The 14,658-nt window shown below is 32.4% G+C and overlaps 2 protein-coding genes and 5 non-coding genes across 10 annotated transcripts; 4 read left to right on the forward strand and 3 right to left on the reverse strand.

Annotated features, from left to right (window-relative positions):
* Positions 1 to 134: 134 nt before the first annotated feature.
* trpp-4 (Trafficking protein particle complex subunit) lies at positions 135 to 1,663 on the forward strand. Its single transcript, NM_073034.2, has 5 exons — positions 135 to 222; positions 268 to 371; positions 426 to 534; positions 1,121 to 1,295; positions 1,363 to 1,663. Exons 1-5 carry the CDS (start codon positions 142 to 144, stop codon positions 1,566 to 1,568), a joined length of 675 nt encoding a protein of 224 aa, NP_505435.1. The 5' UTR covers positions 135 to 141; the 3' UTR covers positions 1,569 to 1,663.
* Positions 1,613 to 14,424, reverse strand: F36D4.4 (G-protein coupled receptors family 1 profile domain-containing protein; the record flags this gene model as incomplete). Of its 4 annotated transcripts, none has more annotated exons than NM_073035.6 (12): positions 1,613 to 1,992; positions 2,043 to 2,120; positions 2,796 to 2,905; positions 2,953 to 3,275; positions 3,368 to 3,510; positions 3,705 to 3,861; positions 3,912 to 4,069; positions 4,120 to 4,197; positions 5,484 to 5,657; positions 12,716 to 12,787; positions 13,937 to 14,035; positions 14,286 to 14,424. In NM_073035.6, 9 exons carry the CDS (start codon positions 5,655 to 5,657, stop codon positions 1,855 to 1,857), a joined length of 1,359 nt encoding a protein of 452 aa, NP_505436.2. The 4 variants fall into 4 exon arrangements, with proteins under 4 accessions (NP_505436.2, NP_001343844.1, NP_001343846.1 ...); NM_001356726.4 differs by having other exon boundaries at positions 1,855 to 1,992; positions 2,953 to 3,281; positions 14,286 to 14,321; NM_001356727.3 differs by lacking the exons at positions 12,716 to 12,787; positions 13,937 to 14,035; positions 14,286 to 14,424 and adding an exon at positions 8,900 to 8,905 and having other exon boundaries at positions 1,855 to 1,992; positions 2,953 to 3,281.
* On the forward strand, positions 6,830 to 6,921 carry F36D4.10. The gene has a single exon (NR_069187.1). It is a non-coding gene; the product is annotated as an Unclassified non-coding RNA F36D4.10 (non-coding RNA).
* F36D4.t2 lies at positions 6,848 to 6,919 on the reverse strand. The gene has a single exon. It is a non-coding gene; the product is annotated as a tRNA-Thr (tRNA).
* On the forward strand, positions 12,005 to 12,104 carry F36D4.12. The gene has a single exon (NR_069188.1). It is a non-coding gene; the product is annotated as an Unclassified non-coding RNA F36D4.12 (non-coding RNA).
* On the reverse strand, positions 12,013 to 12,099 carry F36D4.t1. Its single transcript is given in 2 exon segments — positions 12,013 to 12,048; positions 12,060 to 12,099. It is a non-coding gene; the product is annotated as a tRNA-Tyr (tRNA).
* Positions 12,183 to 12,203, forward strand: 21ur-15485. The gene has a single exon (NR_069189.1).
* Positions 14,425 to 14,658: the final 234 nt, after the last annotated feature.

Here is a 14,658-nt window from a genome sequence, read left to right on the forward strand (position 1 = left end):
ATTTTCAATGGAATTATCCACTTTTTCCTCTCGATAAATGTCGAGAATCAATTTAATTCAGAAATATTTTATATTTTGAATAACATTTTTCCAGTAATATTAATTTTTATCGCAATTAAATTAAGTTATTTCAGAAGTTTCATGTCGAATCACATCCAACATCTTTTCATTATCAATCGAGCTGGAAGTTTGATTTATAGTTGGGAAGCCAGAACCGAAACGGTTTATTAAACAATTATTTCAAAGTATAACTATGATACATTTCAGCCGGAAGTCGAAAAAACGTACGAATGGCCGATTGATGTACATTTGGAAGAAGTTGATCAAAAAGCGGTCGTAGTATTTGGAGAAAAAGATGGAATTAAATTAAGGTTTGTTTTTTTTCCAGACTGAGATTATATATTTCATTCAAATAAGATTTTCAGATATTATGTAAAAAGTGTAAATGGAGAGACTGTATCCGGAACGAGACTTCAACTTGGTGCACAACAAGTAAATGTACTCGAATATCTACAAGAAGAAGATCACTATCCGGTAAAAATGAATTCCGTTTTTATAAATAATTTTCAATAGAATGCAATGCCTTGCAAGATGTTAAGAAAAAGCGAAACCAAAAAAAAATCAATTAAATTTAGAAAACTATTTTCCTACTTTTAACAAAAAAATCGCATTAAAAATTGATTTCTCAATACCCCTTTTGCGTACAAAATAGGGACGCAATTGTAAATGCAAAAAGTTTCAAGAAGAAATTGAAAAATCCCAGTTTTCAGTGCGTCAAAAAGAATCTTCAAAAATTATTTACAAAGTACAAAACATTTAAAGACGCCTTGAATATTTGAAAAATAATGAATTTTGTCAGCATTTCTGGCATTTGAAAATTCAAAAAGTCCCAAAAATTGGTAGTTTCGACTAGATTCAAAGCTGAAATATCAAGAAAAACCGTTAAAATCTATTTTGAAAAAAATCAAATTGTACTTTTTCATGAGTTTCTTAAAACTAAAAAAAGTATAACTGTTTACTGCATTTTTAGGTTTTTGCTTCAAAATTGTTCAAATATCAAAACTAAACTAAATTTCTGCCATTTTCTCCAAAACATATTTTAAATAAATCTCCATTTCAGGTAACCGTTAAATTTGCTGCTCCGACCGTATCGACAAACGAGAAAATTATTCTTTCATCCATGTTTCATTCACTTTTCACAATTGCCGTTCAACTGTCACCGTGTCAAAAAAGTTCAGGAGTCGAAGTTCTCGAAACAACACAGTTCAAATTATTCTGCCTACAAAGTCGGACAGGTAGGTAGTATTCAATAATAACACTTTTCGTAAAATTTAAATAAACATTCAAATATTCAATTTTTAGGTGTGAAGTTCGTTGTAATCACATCTGCTGCATCAAATATCGCAGCTGATTCACTTCTGTCAAAAATGTATGAACTCTACACGGATTTCGCTCTCAAGAATCCCTTTTATTCAATTGACATGCCAATTCGGGCTCAAAAATTCGACGAAGCCATCAAAACTCTTTTGGAGAGAGCTGAGAAGAACAACGGAGCTGTTACATTCTAGAAAAATTGATTTTGATAATTTATGTGTACACGGGTTTTAATTTAAATGTCTTACAGTCAATTCATATTTTCCTTTAATGCATAAAACGAAAATTCAAAATTGATTGATGAAAGTGTACATTGAGATGAGATAATTATATTTTTTTCAAGTCAGACAGAATTCAATCACATTGATTGTGGGAAGCGGGATCGGTGTCAAGAGACCGGGACAAACGAAGCATCATGATACAGTTGAGATCATTAGAAAATGTGAATAATTAGATAAATTAAATACAAAACAGGCAAAATTAAACAAGCGGAGAATCATCAATAATTGGAATTTGCACAGCTGAATCATCAGATGGACTTGCAGATCCAGTTGAGATTGGAATCATTTCAATTTCACATTGAGGCTCTTTCGATTCATTTTTCTTCGTTGGAATGTGCTGAATACGTGGAATATTAAATTTATAGCTTTTTATAAAGATTAACTCACATGGCCAATCTCATTTCCATAAGTTCGAAAGCGAACCGATTCTCCTCTCGTCCAAGCAATTGTTGGTGAACGGCGAGACTTAAAATACTTTTTTTCAGATAATTATTCTAGGGTGGATTCGTAACAACGGATTTTCTTTTATATAAAAAATTGCACTACTACAAGAACATTTTTTTCCTTATTTTTTAATTAGTCATATAATTAGTCAGTGCAAGAACCTAATTTTTTATTAAACCAAAAAAGTGTATTTTCGTAGCCCGGTAGCAAGATATGAATTTATTAACATTACACAAACACGAAAAAATACGGTTGCGAAAAAAATACGGTACTCGGTCTCGAAACGGCAATTTTTTGTTTAAATGCACACGGTGTGCGCCGTTAAAAAGTACTGTAATTTTTGAACAATCGGGAGTTTATTCGATTTTTAATAGTTTTTGGGTAAAAGTATATGTATTTATTAAATAACCAAAATATTACAATTAATTAAAACACATAAATTTTAACTAATCGTGAATAAACTATTAAAAATCGATGAAAATTCCGCAGCTTTGATACAGTAGTCTTTGAAGGCGCACACCATTTTGCATTTGATAAATCAGTTTCGTGTCGAAACCGGGTACTGTATTTTTGGTGCGAGTATTGCGAACTTTCGAGTCAGGCAATATGCCTTACAGCGCTTATGAGCTACGGTAGGTTACGGTTTCAGGTATTGGTTATCCCCAGTGTCAGACCTATTTACTTTCTATTACTCACGGGCGTTCCTCCATTTTCTCCATTTCTTAACAACGGTTCATTTGGAGTCACTTCGATTTCAGCAGTATTGTTTCCGTTTTCATCTTCTCTAACATTCGACCGAGTATTGGCTGAAATGTATGACTTTATAATAAATACCTCCCTTTCATTATCTTACCAAAACTTTTATTCATTTGTGAGAAGCTCTTTGTCCTATTCCACGGACGCCTTGGATTACAACATGCCAAACGACGGAATTCTGTCATTCGGAAATAACAAAGTGGTTGACATACAGAATGAACTCCAATAAGAACTTGAAGCCACCATCTGATTAATGTACTTCCGTGTGTAATTTGAAGGAAATTATTGATATGAAGAAATGAAACCATTTGAATTCCAGAATATGGGCAAAGGAAGAGTAGATCAACAATTAGAACTGATCCAATAACATATATGTACTTGTGACGTGACATTGCTTGGACACTTCTCCATTTTGAACCCCTGAGACTAGAATTTATTTTCTTGATGGAGTTGGTTGGGTGATCTTTCATAGTTTAATAGCTGATAGTTAACAATTTAAATAATTAATTTACCTGCTTCCATTTGAACAATTTGATCCTTGTCCATTGATTGGTCTATGAAGTGATCGATTATGAATTCGATGAGATTCATCATTATTTAAACATCCTTCGTCTTTGAATTTTCGAATTGTTCGAAGAATTGAAATGTAACATATCTGAAAAATTGTAGTTTCGATACCACATCTCTTCATGGTTTGAAATTGTGAGATTTCCCATTTGTTTTTAGTGTTAAGGATCGCCTCGTTGACTTTTGGAGCACTCTTAAATAGCGTAAAGAAATCCCTTGATTTTGGATATTGTTTAAAATGTTAAATCATATGGTTTTCAATAACAATTTAAAAAATCCTACCACAACAGTTCCCAATGTAACAAAACAAAGTGATGATATAAGAACCATTGTAATTGTTGCAAAATCAATTCCTCTTTCTTCTGGTGGAAGCCATTCTGTTTGAGATTTTGATGATGAATACAATATACCAAGAGCCATCATTATGCTCATTGTCCAACTTAAATAAAAACGGGATACAACTTTTTCTTCTCTAATGTGTTATCTTACCAAATTGCTAGGATAATAAGCACAAATTTTCTACGGAAATATCGTCGATAATGAAGTGGATATCGAATGACAATGTACTCATTTGTGGTGAAAACCAATAAATTGAAAATAGTCAAAAGATTGCAAACACGCAGAATTACAAGTGCAAATCTGGATAGCTGAAAAATATTTTATTTTAAGAATCTGTCTGAAAATTGATAGGACTTACTTGAAATAAGTGTATTCGTGTATGAATATCTAAATTGATATTGTAGAATGAATTGGCAAAGTATGGCAATCCGTACAACTGGAAAAATAATTGAGTTTGAAATAATTGTATTGTACTTTATTTTGCATGTTGGTCATTGTAACTTTTTGAAATTTATAAACAAGTTATTCAATTTAAGTATTCAGAATTATTTTTTTTTTAAGTTCAAATATCTACGATCTCTAGAACAGAGGTGGGCGGATATTTCTTTCGGATATTTTCTAATAATGAATTTATCAATAAGTATTGATGTAGTTATTCTGGAAGAAATGTATCCGAACCAAAGAGTAACTATTAAGCAACATTTTAATATGATAAAACCTAGAAAAATTCTACAAGTTTTCCTTACCGAGACCTTAAAACTTATTAGCCGAGCAACATCGGATATCGGATATTACGGATATTACGGATATCGGATAATGGACTTGCATATCGTTTATACAGAAAACTTGTAGAATTTTTCTAGGTTTTATCATATTAAAATGTTGCTTAATAGTTACTCTTTTGTTCGGATACATTTCTTCCAGAATAACTACATCAATACTTATTGATAAATTCATTATTAGAAAATATCCGCCCACCTCTGCTCTAGAAGCCGCCACAATACTTAGGTTTGAAGTTTTCACCTCACAATAGTTCGAGAGTATAAACTGAAAAAAAGTGATGAGAGTTGTTACAAATAGACAAAACAATTCAAAATTTTATGTTCGTGAAATGTTTTTGGAAAGTAAGAAAACAAATATTGTAAAATCTAAAAACGATCAAAATTTTGCGACAAAAATAAAGAATGCAATTTGCAAGGAAAACTCAGACTTTTCTATATTTTGAAACACGAGTCCTTTAATGTCTATGGAAAGTTCTTTTTTGGAAGTGTTTTTTTTGAAACGTTTGCTAGTTTTAATTCAAAACTAAAATTTGATGAGTGCAAATTAATGAAAAAAAAAGTAACCTAAATTACCAAAAATCTAGATGCAAGAGAGAATGCAATTTGCAAGGAAAACTCAGACTTTTCTATATTTTGAAACACGAGTCCTTTAATAGTCTATGGAAAGTTCTTTTTTGGAAGTGTTTTTTTTGAAACGTTTGCTAGTTTTAATTCAAAACTAAAATTTGATGAGTGCAAATTAATGAAAAAAAAAGTAACCTAAATTACCAAAAATCTAGATGCAAGAGCAATTCAATAAAAATGAACTAATTATTTGATAAAAGTAGTTAGTTTTTCCGAAAATCGTTCAATTTTCGGAAAAAACAGGAAGAATGAAAGATTTTTCAATTTAAAAAGAACCCAAATGTACGAATATTTTTTTAAAAAAGTTAAAACTTACAATGAGACATACTCCTCTTGCAACATCTAGAACTGCACAATGAAGTACAATGACATAGAAAACATTTGAAAGAACTCGTCGTCTATGTCTCAATAATGCAATAATGACAAATAAATTGAGAATCACAGAAAGTGCTCCAAGATGTCCACATAGAAATACTGCAGTTGTTGCCATCTGAAAATATAAGAAAAACGTGAGAAATCAAGAAAAGAAGTTGAAAATCTCGGAGAAATTGGATTTCGGGCTTGAGTTGTTTCGGAAACAACAACGTGTTCAGCTCACTGAATGAATGAATACAATCTGAGAAAATTGAGAAAAGACGATGCAAAATATAAATTGCAGATTGTGTTTTGTTGAGATTCTTATGATAAGTTCGAAGGTGCAAGCAAAACTTAATGCCTGAGATTCTTTTGAAAAATACGATATTTAAAAAATGTATGGTTCATTCAAAAACTGATTTTTAAAATAAATTTAACCTCTATTCCCTGATATTTAAATATAATTTTTTTTGCAATATTTGAAAGCAGCATTGGAATAATTTAAGTTGTAAAAATCCCAAGATATATTGATGTTAAAATAGTTTTTAAGTCTGAAAATAAACTGACTTATTTTCCAAAAACCATACTGAAAACGAAAATTTACAATTTAATTCAATATAAAATTGAGCCCAATTTACAAATTGCATTACTATTCGGATTTTCAATTTCTCTGAACGATTTCTATTTGTTTTTGGAATATTTTATTGAATTATAATTTATGTTCAGTGGTCCATAAAGGAGAAATTGAAAATTTCGGAAACCTGTGGGTTCAGAATAAAATTAAAATTCTTCGGAAGGATATTTTCAGAATGAGGAAACACCTAAATCAACTTGATATACGAGTTCCAGAATACAAACTACACTGCATTTTGAGTTCAAATTCTAAAAACAATCTATCAAATTTCATTAAATTCTTCAAACGGCCAGGATGAATATTTAAAAATCGGCATATTTTGTCTAGATTTGTTCTGCAATGTACACAAAACACATGGAAAGTAAGAAAACTTGCACGTATTGCTATTATGATGAATGTTTGGAAGATATAGGGGAGTACATGGACCCTTGAGACATTGTCATCGGATATCTGGAGCATGATGAATCGAAATAACTAGAATAATTGATGAAATGGTTTTTGATGATAGATTGAATAGTTTTTTAGACTTTTTGAAAATATTCTACACATAAATTATACAAATCTCTGAGGTTCGATGATGTGGAAAAGTCAAAAAGTGTACTTCCGTTCGTGACTTTATGGAAGTAAATTGCATTTAGTAACAGGAAATACGCAAACAGACAAAAAGTCAAAAGAAAAGGCAAAAAGTTCGGTGCCTCATGCTGGAATCGAACCAGCGACCTTCTGTTTACTAGACAGACGCTCTGCCACTGAGCCAATGAGGCGGCGGAAAATCAATGTTTTGTAGGGTTTAAAAATCAAAAGTAGTATTACAATAGAAGTTGAGTATTGACGAAGTGTATGTACGTATGTAGTAAGTTTGAAGGCAAAAAAACGGGAATGATCCAATGAGAAACAGTCGCCGGAGGGCAATAAGGGAGATATATCATATTTGCGTCTTCTTTCATAAAATGTCCAAATGAGGAGGAAAGGAATAGTAGGAAATGAAGCAATGACAACAAATAATAAAAAAGGAGCATAAAAAGGAACTTATTGTATTCAATAAAGTGAAGAAGCTCTCCACACGTAGGACCACTGATATTATTATCAATCTTGGAATATGGATGTTTAAAGAAAATGGTTCATGAAAGTTCAGAAAATTGTTAGAAATATGAAACTTGAGGATGATCATTCTTGCTTGTTTAAACTACAAATTTAAATCTATATTATCTAAACAATTTGGCTATTATAAAGTACATTTTAAAAACTTTCTTACACAAATCAAATAGGGTAAAATTAGTATAATAGTTGTTCAATAGCTTAGGCTACCGATAAATCACTAACTAGGGAATGCTTTAACTATACGGTGCGATCGAGTAAAAGTAAACGTGTCATGCGATAGCTGGCATCTTAGGCTTTCAGAATCTGTAATTTGTTTCGGCGGAAGACCTCTGTGAGTCTGGAAATTTTCATCTGAAAATGTAGTACTGAAATCAGTGCATTTCCTATGGTTAACAGTGGATTTTTGTCTCTGGCGCCAACAGAAGTCTCACCACAATGGTGGAAGGGCGAAATCATCGCTTCGGTGGTCGAGTCGTGAACGCGTTCCTATTTTTCATTATTTTCAATGACCGAATCACTGATTCTGATGCCTTATCAAGACGTTTTACCAAATCGATATTGGCAAAACATCTTGTTTTAGAGGCTACATATCTCCGCAGGAAAAAATTGCGCTTAAAAGTGATCAACTGAAAACTTGTTTACAGATCAAATTACAGATTCTGAAAGCCTAAGATGCCAGCTATCGCATGACACGTTTACTTTTACTCGATCGCACCGTATAGTTAAAGCATTCCCTAGTAAGTGATAATACACTTTAGGTACATTCGAAAGGCAAATTTACTAAAACAGTTTCTTTGGAAAAACACCGAAAGTGTCTGATTAATATTTACCAATATTGGATCCAAAAACACTTTTTAGATAGTGTTATTCTGATATTAAAAGTAGAAAGTATTCCAGACGGAAAAAATTTCAATTTCTTTGAAAGTTCTGTACAAATAAAACATTTTAAACTGAACCGCCGTTCTGATAGTTAGAGTTCTGATAGTTAGATGCCCAACTTAAATAACTTCTAAATTTTCTTCATACATTCTAATATAATCCCAGCTAATTCGCAGTGGGCGCATATTTAATGTCTCATAGTGAATCCATCGCAATCGACGTCTGTGTGCATCACAAAAATACAATGTACACAGTGCGATCGTTTGAACATATCGCACACTATCTGTGAAAAGTAAATCAAAATTCGCTGTGAAAGCGCAAAGGATCTATAATTTATTTAATTTTTTTTGTAAATTTGATTGTTTCTTGATCAGAATATCGTGTTTTAAATACAGCTTCCTATCCGAGACATTACTCTAACCGATCACAGGAATAATTTATGAGAAAAGCAAAGAATTGAGGAAGCTCCAATAAAATTTTTTTAAAATCGTAGTTTGTTGTGGTTATCCCAAAAAGGGGAAAGCTTAAAAATTAAAAAAAAAATTTAATTGTAACTTCCTAGTATAGTGATTAAGAATATTGTCTAGATTGAGTTAAATCCCTTCAAATAGAAAGCGAAGAAGAAAAAGAATAAATAGTGGAAAAATGAGATAATAGAAAAGAAGAAACAATTGAATTTCTGTTTTTTTTTCGGTGGGACAGCAAGAACTGATGCACTGCACTTAACCCGATTTTGTAGGAATTCGTGTGACGTGGCAACTAACCGACATCTTTTTCTTATTCTTCTTCTGTCTTTTGATGATGTTCTTCGGAATGTGGATCCGGAAAAAGGAGGCGGAGAGCAATACAGCACGACGATCTGTGAGCAAATAAGATTTGAGAGATAGGAGAAGTTGGAAAAAAAAGGTTAGAAAAATAAATGAAAGAGAAGAGTAAGTTGTTGATATATTGAACATAAGAAAATGAAGTAGTAAGAAATTAAGGAAAAAGTTTGAGATTGAGCCGAGAATTCGTGAGAATTTCCTAGTTAGGTGTTTTTTATTTCGTCTCTGTTTGGTTGTACTTAGTGGTTTGGTGAGAGAATGAGTAATTTGAACGATTTTGATCTGGAAATTCCAAGTGTTTTATTTCAGTGAACGTGTTAAACTGGGTGCGGAGAGTCAGTGCGGATCAACTACATATGTATTTCCAAAATGAGCTAATCGTAAGATCCTAATCAAGATTCTGCATGCTTTTAGTAATCATCTCAAATTGTACGCCGGGGGATTACAAAAAGTTTTTTTGTGTCGTCTATTGATTAGTTTCAAAAATTGTTTTCCGAATATTGTAAAAGTTTTTTAAAAACTTGGAAATTTTTCTTGGGAATTGAAAATGACTCAGTTTGTCAGGAAGCTGCAACCAAATGCTGAGATAAAAGCAGAATTTTGACATAGTGTAGATACTGTCGCAATCCATCAACATATGCTAAGGGTTTTAGGTTTCCAAGCGTTACCAGAAAGGGTGCCACTGAATGTCAAATAAGAATCACCTAACAATGTGAAAATGAAAATCTTCCCAACTTTCAGCACTTTTTCATCTTTTTACGGCAATATATTTTAACTTGACCAATTCAATTGAAAAAAAAGAAAAGAGATTTCAAAATATACATTTTTTGAAGGATACTCTGAACGAAGAAAGAGTTGTTTGAACTTTTCAATGAAGCATCTATGTAGGTAGAAAACATATGGATCTTTTTTCAAAAATAAAATTATAGGAGGGACATATAAATATAAATCTCTACATCTAAATTTTCTTAAAGACGCCCTTGTACTGAAAATGCCCCGAGGCAACGTTTTTCAGTTCAATCTTGGATTCTCACGCTTTGTCGGATCAGGTTTTGTCTAAAATTCGAAGAAGAAACCAAAACAGGAACACATGTTTTTTTGCTAAAAACTAAAGAAATATCCAAAAACTCTTGAAATGGACGATTGCGGATTGGCTTTTTTAGCTAAAAAAGTCGAAATATATGTTTTAAATTGTTGTCAGTTGACAATTTTTGAACGTATGAGTGTAGCGACGTCGACAGTTTGTCACTTGATAACTTTTTTCAGATTCGAATAAGTTAGGAAATCAACGTTTTATTTAATAGTTCAAATACCTGACTATAGAACTTCACGATACCCAGTCTTGACAGGAGCGACATTTTTTTTTCAAATAAATTACAGGTGTGAACCTTCGAAGAGTTCTGTATGTAGTACTATGCTCTTTGATGTTTCTATCTTTTTCCTTTCTCGTTATTCCAATTCGAATTGGGAGGACTGAGAGAGAAATTATGAAAAATCAAACAAAGAAGCGTGCGATAAAATAAAATTGACAGCACAGCAGTACTTAAAGGCGTACAAGCAAAAATATTTAAGTCGTGTCGGGGTACCGTTATTCTTTTTGCAAACGAATTGCAAGATGAGTGAAAAATTATCACGTAGAAAATAATTCATTTTAAATTCGTAGCAGTTTTGAAAAATAATTATTATTCTTAAGCTTTAAAACTTTTAAAAAAGCAAAAATATTTGCTACATACAATGAATAACTTAAAGTGAAGTTTCACTAAACTTCATAAATCTGCTGACAAATGTCGTCAGACATGAGCAATAAAAAGAGAAACAAAGGAAAGAAAGGATTAGGTTTTGATTTCATCATCATATTCGTATAATCCTTCAAAAAAGTTGATCGAATAGTGTGTAGTACAGGGAAGTGAGAAAATAACAAATAATCGAAGATTTAAAAGAAGCCTTAACGGTCAATTAATTGGAAGACTAAAAGAAAAGAAAAAATGGAAGAAATAGGGATACTGTCAAAATGAGCTTATGTGGGTGTAAAACGATTTTATTGGTTTTGTGCTTTCTTTTGCAAACATTTTTTGTTTTTGTGTTACCACGTCACCAAAAGAAGCACTTTTCGCAGAATTTGTGTCCATTAAATTGGAGTCGTTCGAAATTGTCATGGCTATACGGAAGTTGGGATTTTAAATGAGAAAATGAGCTGAGATATGAAGGAATTGAGTATTGCAAAAACTCGATGAATAGATTCAACGAAAGTTTCAATTTTCAAACATTCCTTCGATATTGAGTTATCACTTGTGATATTTTTGTCTTTCTCTCAAAAAAAGCCTAGAAATCAGCGAAGATTATTGCGACAATTACTGACTCGAAGACAAAACGCGGCAATTACGGACTTTTTGTCATTTTTTGAGAAACTACAGCACTGTCGTATGTTCGAATCCCTACAATCTTTGAATATAATTATTTATAACATAAGTAAACAATGTATTCCAAAGGAAAATATGTTTTTTGACCGACGACTTCCAAAAAAAGTGGCAAAGACTGAGAAATTACCACTTTTTGAAACATAATCACATTTTTCAAAAATTTGTTAAAAGTTTTACTATGATATTTTTTAACCTAAATAGGAGGTCCAGGAAGTTAATTTTTAGAGAAAATAGTGCACAAGGTATTACAGGAAATTGAAAGAAAGTGACACGGACTTCCTAATAAAACAAAAGAAAATTCAAGTCAAAAAGTGGCATTGAATAACCCTTTCTATTCATCTGCAACCGACAGAACGCTCATCTTCAGAAGATTTTGTCATAACACGACTTGATTTCAAGTAGAAGCAAAAAGATGAACCAACCTTTTGAAAAAAGAGATTTAGGAAAGAAACTTATCAAAACACAGGGTCGAAGAATTCAGACACTTCAATTTCGAACTTTGACGCCTTCCTTCTTTCTTCTCCGTCTCCCTGTTTGTTTCCGTCCCTATTGTGAGCACTTTTTGCGCGTGTGTGTTGCCATATTTTACTTGTATCAGATGAGTAATTCAAAACTTGAAGTTTGAAAAAAAAATCCGTCGAGCCGGATTCGAACCAGCGATCTAAGGATACCCACTGACTCTACAGTCCTCCGCTCTACCAACTACTGAGCTATCGACGGGACGTGAGCCTACATTATGGGTAGCAAAGATTTTTTACTGATATAATATTAATATATAAATGTCAGGAAAAAATATCATGCGATAAGAAACGGAGAACAAGGCATGAACTTCAATACTTAATTTGAAAAATAAAAGTGTGGTTTTATTCAAATCTTTGATAGTGAGCTACAAGAAAGGCAGTTTGATGAGTTTTCGTCAGGTTTTGCAATCAGTAAAGACGTTTGGCGTATGCGCCTTTGAGTCTACTGTAGAATATTTAACTGCAAATCTCGATTTATTTTTATCATCAAAGTACACAAAATAAATGTGAAAATCACTTGGAGAAACAGACAATGTGAACAGTGAATCGACATCTCCATGTAATTTTTTCAGTAATCTTAAAAGCCCATAAACACCAAAAAATAAATACATATAGACTTGCGGAGAGATAAATCCGCATAAGTTCACCTTTTTCGAAAATGAAAAGATTTAAAACTACACATTATCAAAAATTCACAAGTAAACCTACATACATGAAATAAACACTGGACATATATCTAAACTCTTTTTAAGGAAAACGAGAATATAATCGCATCCTGAACCTCCATAAACATATGAGAGGAACTGAACACTCACCGTTTCTTGGCTGTAGTTTTCATAAAATGGAACCCGCTTGATGAGATAGTAGTCCGAGTAGTTACCAATGTTCTGAAACATTTTCCCAATTCATGAGATTACAAAGAAACATTTTTTGTATATCTACCTTCATCTTCTCTTTTGCAAAACTATAGATTCTAGAAGAGAATGAGAAATAAGAAGTTATGCCGTTTTTACATGTTAGTTGTCTAATTTAAGCTCAGCTACACAAACAAATTCATAAATGTTTCATAAAAGCTTGTTTGCAAAATGTTGGATTCCAATTACAATTGTTTTCTTTATTCAATTCATGTTTCATACAGCTTCTGTCATTTTTTACCGCATTCAGTTGTCAAATGACACGAAAGAAATGATGCCTTACTAACGAATCCTTCGACAAAATTCGGTACTGCGAACTGGAGTCTTTCCGGGAAAATTGGGAAAATTATTATTTTTTATACGGAGGAACCTTTCGATTGGTCGTGAGTTGGGTTCTTTGAGCAGTTAGACATAAAAATATGAGTATCCGGACTAGAGGAGAACCACAAACAACAATTTCCGATGATGAACGTTCAACTTCCTCCCGATTTATAAATTGGGGACTTGAGATTTATTAGAAAGAAATTAGAATTACAAAAAATTACTCAAATTCGTGAAGTTATGCTTCATGAAAACTTCACAAATAAAAGGGATTATTGAAAAATCAGGTACAACGTTCCAAAGAAGGAGCTATAAAAATATATAAAGAGATAACCAGAAGAAAAAAGCTTGTAGATTCTTGAGTTCGTTTCTAGATCTTTTACATTAAAAAATTACATTTCGACAGTTTTCAAGTTCAATGTTTCAAGTTTTCATAGCGAGTTCTAAGTTTCCTCAAACCATAAATAATGGAAAACATTGACATTGTATTGAAAACCACCGTAATACCACATAAATACTCAGGATCGTCTGGAATCCTGGAATAGCGGACTACTGACGTTTGGCTTAAACAAGTTCAAATTTATGGTATTCACAGTTGGTATATTTCCAGAGTTCAGTTTTCATAAATAATGCCCAAATAAGAGGAAAAATATTATTAGTTTTGTAAGTATTTCAAACAAAATTTCAAACAACACTGCTAGAACCTCAAAATAATGATACTGTCAAAAACGGAAATGTTCAAAGTTTGTTTCAAAAATGTTCGTACACTGTTTCTAAAAATGGAAAACATCGTCAGCTCACCTCTTCCATTGTTGAATTAAGTACATCCTCTCCGTGTGCTACCAACTGAGACGGCTCGTGCTCTTGGAGCATGGAGACAATGAGCGGATCTGTGACCGCCTGAAACTTGAAAGTGTTAGCTGAGAAGAAAGTTTTTTTTGAGGAACCGGAATCTGATTAGCAGGAATGGTGTATTTCTCTCAAAGATCCTCTTCTCATTCCCTTTTTACTTCGTCCTCCACCCCCGTAAGGTTATCATCTACGTCAGATGTAAAAGTAGATGTAGAATTGAAAGAAAAGTATAAGGAAATAGAAAAAAAGAATGTTGAAGATGAGTTTTGAAGTGACCTCTTCTTTTGTAAAACCTTACCTCTTCTAAACTGATATTCGCCAGAATTGCATCCATTTTCAGATGATGATCAATGACGATGAAGAAGGTGAAATTGTAGAAGAAAAATAGAAGAGAAGACAGCTTCTCGTGATGACAGACGAGATGCCTCAGGCGATCTGTGACAAACTCATTCAATTATTGAGTAAAATAACATGAAGACAAATGAGAAAGGAACTCAAAATGTTACGGGTAGTTGGTAAGGGATTCTTAATACGAATATTCTTAAGTTTAAAAAGAAGAATCTAAAAAAGATCATGAAGAAATGTCAGCTCTCCACTGACAGCAACAGGCTGAAAACTTACTTACACCGAATCGAGGGATTCTTAAAACTGCAAAACTCAATTCATGATAG

The sequence above is a fragment of the Caenorhabditis elegans genome, chromosome V (assembly GCF_000002985.6).
Source record: "Caenorhabditis elegans chromosome V".
NCBI classification, from domain to species: Eukaryota; Metazoa; Nematoda; class Chromadorea; order Rhabditida; family Rhabditidae; genus Caenorhabditis; species Caenorhabditis elegans.

Bases quoted from the DNA above. Each gene is read 5' to 3' on its own strand.
- trpp-4 (NM_073034.2), top strand. From the start codon at position 142: ATGTCGAATCACATCCAACATCTTTTCATTATCAATCGAGCTGGAAGT. The intron at 223-267 runs GTTTATTAAACA...GATACATTTCAG, and splicing joins GGGAAGCCAGAACCGAAACG to CCGGAAGTCGAAAAAACGTA. The intron at 535-1,120 runs GTAAAAATGAAT...TCTCCATTTCAG, and splicing joins AAGAAGAAGATCACTATCCG to GTAACCGTTAAATTTGCTGC.